Source organism: Lynx rufus, unplaced genomic scaffold, assembly GCF_022079265.1.
Source record: "Lynx rufus isolate CCGP_SWC_20201006 ecotype Redwood Valley unplaced genomic scaffold, mLynRuf1.p SCAF_5, whole genome shotgun sequence".
NCBI classification, from domain to species: domain Eukaryota; kingdom Metazoa; phylum Chordata; class Mammalia; order Carnivora; family Felidae; genus Lynx; species Lynx rufus.
In genome coordinates, this window is record NW_025814867.1 from 34,557,547 (window position 1) to 34,562,149 (window position 4,603).

Here is a 4,603-nt window from a genome sequence, read left to right on the forward strand (position 1 = left end):
AGATCATGACCTGAACCGAAGTTGGATGCTTAGCTTTAACTGACTGAGCCACCCAGGCACCCCTACCAGAGAACTTTTTAAACTTGGGTCCTTCCACCCCTCAGTGGATTGTGTTTCTTTCTACCTGGAGCCAAAGCTGAGACAAATACATTTAAATCCCATCTCCTTTTTTATTATGTATTCCCCCCGCCCCCTTTTGCTTGTTAGATTACCTATTGGAGGCATCACATTCTGAAAGCCTGGAGCTTTTTTCAGGGCTATGTTACTACTGAACTTTATTTTATATCCTTTATAAACGGGCCATTAACACCAAAGCTTTAGGTCACCATAGGATGTTAGGTACCCCTGTGTACCCTCTTGTTTCAGCACCCATTTTCCTCTCTGGATTTGTGATATGTCATCTATTTTTTGCTTTGAGGATTTCTCTTACATTTTAAAATGTTTATTTATTTATTTTGACAGAGAGAGAGAGAGAGAGAGAGAGAGAGAGAGAGAGTAAGCGAGCGAGCAGGGGTTGGGGAGGGGCAAAGAGAAGACAGAGAGGGAGAGAGAGAATCCCAAGCAGGCTCCTCACTGTCAGCACAGAGCCTGATATGGGGCTCCACGAACCATGAGATCATGACATGGGCTGAAATCAAGAGTTGGATGCTCAACTGACTGAGCCCCTCTCTTACAGTTTCTTTTACAAGCTGTGATATGATTTTAAAAATATTAAAATAATTTTTATCCACCAGTTTCAGTAGTGTTGTTCTTGAGGATTTTTGGACTATTTGGCTCACATACTGTTGAAAGTGGATGTCCTCAGTTTTTCCTAGTGTAGATGAGGAGAGTCATGCAATAGAAGACTTAGTTTTGCAAACAAGGGCATCTTCTGTCTTTAGAATAATCAGGAGTTTAGGCTAGGACTTGTGACTGATTAATTTCTGTGTTATGGGGGTGGGAGGAGGCATGATTGTGGTGGGAATTGTGGACAAAATGGTAGAATAGGGGGGTTCCTTCTACTGGAGGCAGAGAGCACTGAAAGGAAGTATTAAACCATATTAAATAGATATATCAACTTTTAAAAGAAAGATTCAAGTCTCCAGGGGCCAGACATACAGTAGAAAATCCAATCTCTGAATGGACAGCTGATATTTTGATGTATTTGTGGTACTGAAACTAAAATCTAGGGAGACAAGTTATAAGAGTCCCACAATCCTTGGTTCTGAGTTATGGTCCACCAGGAAGTAGAAACTAAAAATTCTAACTGTGGGATACAGGAGATGAATTTCCACTTGAAATGTGCCCGCCAGTGAAAATTACCAAGAACACAAGGCAATCTCACGTGATTAAAAGCAAATAGGAGATTCCACCTGTGAGGGAATTGAATTAATTGAGTTTTAAATTAATGTTAAAAATTTTTAGAATATAAAAGATGGAATACCATCTATGAAATAAAAACAAAAGTTTATGATACCAAACGGGGAAGTGTTGAAATGGAAAGGAAGTAAAAATCTTTAAAAGAAAAAAATGTAGTCTTTGAAATGAGAACTTTCTTGCAGATGTATAAACAGAACACTGGATGCTGTTGAAAAAAAGGTCAGTTAATTAGATTAAAGAATAAAGAAATATGAAATTGACACACTCTAAATATGTTAAGAGTCATGGGAGATTGAGTGATGCCATTATATATCTGATTAGATTTCCATACAGAAGGATATATGGGATATTTCAAGAGATAGAGTCCAAGATTTTGTGGGATTCCAGGCAAGAGAAAATTTCCCATAATGATAGTTAATCAAATTTCATCAAGCCAAATAAAAATATAATATACCCCACAGATATTACAGTAAAACTGTAGGACACCAGAGGGAAAGAAAACATTAAAAAATATGCTAAAATTAACAGCAGAATCAAATATAAAAAATAACCATTTGATTGGCAGAAGACTTCTTGCCTACAATGGCAACAAAAAAGGCAAAACAATGAACTAATATATTCAAAGTAGTTAAATATTGGGGCGCCTGGGTGGCGCAGTCGGTTAAGCGTCCGACTTCAGCCAGGTCACGATCTCGCGGTCCGTGAGTTCGAGCCCCGCGTCGGGCTCTGGGCTGATGGCTCAGAGCCTGGAGCCTGTTTCCGATTCTGTGTCTCCCTCTCTCTCTGCCCCTCCCCCGTTCATGCTCTGTCTCTCTCTGTCCCAAAAATAAATAAACGTTGAAAAAAAAAATTTCAAAGTAGTTAAATATCACTTTAGAATTAAGAATGAATGTGTACTATAACATTTTCAGACATGTAAGACTAATAGAGTTTACTATACGTAAGCATGTTCAGACTTACAAAACCAAGATAGTTTTACTACACATAGGATCTAGTGGAAAGAACTATTAAAGGATATTCTTTAGCAAGAAGAAAATTGAGGCTAGAATTGAGAATGTAGTAGGAGAATAAAAGGGGACAGAAGAATTAATAAGGCATGTTGGCAAACTGAAAGAGTATTGATGTTCTTTAAAAATGAAATGGGGACCTTGAGTGGCTCATTCAGTTAAGCATTCAGACTCTTGATTTCCGGCTGAGGTCTGGATCTCAGGATCTTGAGATCTAGCCCCTCCCTCAGGCTCCCTGCTGTAGGTGGAGCCTCCTTAAGATTCTCTCTCTCCATCTTCCTCTAATCCCGTCCCCCTGCGCAGGCGCATGCGCGCGCGCACACACACACGCGCTCTCTCTCTCTCTCTCTCAAAAAAAAAGTCATTTTGTTGACTTCAGCATTACCAGTAGTACTTTATTTTATAAATAGATGAAACAAATATGGTAATACATTAATTTAAAAAAATTAAAAATTTGATTTACATAAGAAAAAACTCAGGGTAGAATTGGAAAGGTATAAAACTTTCCATTTCTATGTGGAATAGCAGGAATGCAAACATTTTACATCAGTCTATTGCTTGAAATTACTGGTCACGAGATTTAAAAGAGAAATACAAAAAAAAAAAAGAGATACATATCCCAGTGCATGCTGAAAACATCTGATAAGATCTAAGATTTACAACGAAAAGGGAACTGATTGGAAGAGAACTTCAGGCGGTTGAGATGTAGCTATGAACAAACATTATACTATTATGTATGGTAACCATCATACTGTTTTGCAGTTTCTGAGAAAAGCAGGTGGAAACACCAAGAAATTGAAAAGCCATGGCTAAATCTCACATGAGAAATCCAGTGATTTCTTGATTTGGGGAGAACCAGGAGACCAACGGTGTAGTGCTGGAGAAAGAGTAGAGTTTGACAGAAAATAACTGACGTAAAACGAGGGGGAATGGAGGGGTCTTTCTTGTAAAGAAGCCCAGAGTTCTGAAAACACATTGGTATCTCTGGGCAGATTTTCGACTTCAAAGATAAGATCCAGAATCCTTTCTCTTTCTGACATCTTCATCTGCTACGATGGCCAGTCTGCACGGAAAAAGGAATTGCTTGTACCTGAGGTGCACAGTTTCCAGGTTGCGGAATATCCAGTGCACAGGGTGCTGGGAATGCCATAGGGCCTCCAGGCGGGTTGCCAAAATCGTGTGTGTGTGTGGCGGGGGGGGGGGGGGGGGGGGAGGCGCACAGGGAGCGCGGGCAATTCATTCCTGGAACAGGCGTCTCCGGGCCTTGCGAGAAGGACCCGGAGGGCGCTGGGGGCGCGCGTGGGGACCTGGACTCGGAGAGGGAGGTAGAGGTTGGAGTGGCGAGTTGGGGAAGGGCTCCAGAAGGTGGACGTCCAGGTTGAAGTAGCGGAAAGAAGAGCGTCTCTCTGGACTAGGAGTGGGGGCCCAAGACCGGGGCTCTGGTACCTGGCCCACAGGGTGGGTGTTGGCCACGCTTCCCGCGCAGGGGCGGAGCCCAGCGACGGAGCCGGCTGCAGGGTCCATCCGAGGGTGCAGGAACGCGGGGTCCGCGTCTTCCTCGTAGACCTCTTCTTGGGCGTCCATCTGTGCGACAGATGCGCGGAAGAATCCTTGCTTGACGGCGACATCGTGCCCAGGCGCGCCCAGGAAAGCGCCGGGTTCCAGGCCGACAAGCGAGTGGCCCTGCTCTCCTGAGCGCAGGAGGGCCTCGGGGACCAGCAGCAGGGTGAGCTCTCCGACAGACACTTGCAGGACCGACGTGGGCTCGGGCTCCAGCACCAGGTCGACGTCGTCCAGGGACATCTGCAGGGCACATCCCGTGGCCAGGACCACCACCGAGGTGAGGGCGCCGGCGGCCGGGGGCCCCTCCAGGCCTTCCAGGCCAGCAAGCTCCTCGGTTCGTCTGCGCTTGGCGGGGCCGGGTCCTCCGGTCGACGGTCCGAAACAGGGCGCAGGGTAGGCGCTGGGGCTGCGGGGCCGGCTGCCCATGACCTGGACGGCGCTGCGGGTGGCGCTGCCGGGGCCTGGCGGAGGGCGTGAGGGGCTGGGTCCTGCACGCAGTGACAGGTCTCGACGACAGGTGAGGCGGCGGGGCGCGGCGGGGCGCGGTACGGCGCGACGCAGAGTGAGTGCCCGGGAGTTCTGGGGGCGCCTCCCGGGAGACCCTCTGTCCAGGTTCTGGTGGCGCAGGGATCGGCCTCAGGCATTCGTATCCCAAGCTCCTCTCGCTGACCGCC

At 46.3% G+C, this 4,603-nt stretch overlaps 1 protein-coding gene across 1 annotated transcript; it reads right to left on the reverse strand.

Annotated features, from left to right (window-relative positions):
• Nucleotides 1-3,602: 3,602 nt before the first annotated feature.
• On the reverse strand, nucleotides 3,603-4,355 carry LOC124525969 (proline-rich protein 23A-like). The gene has a single exon (XM_047098639.1). The coding sequence runs from the start codon at nucleotides 4,353-4,355 to the stop codon at nucleotides 3,603-3,605; it is 753 nt and encodes a 250-aa protein (XP_046954595.1).
• Nucleotides 4,356-4,603: the final 248 nt, after the last annotated feature.

Bases quoted from the DNA above. Each gene is read 5' to 3' on its own strand.
- LOC124525969 (XM_047098639.1), bottom strand. From the start codon at position 4,355: ATGGGCAGCCGGCCCCGCAGCCCCAGCGCCTACCCTGCGCCCTGTTTC.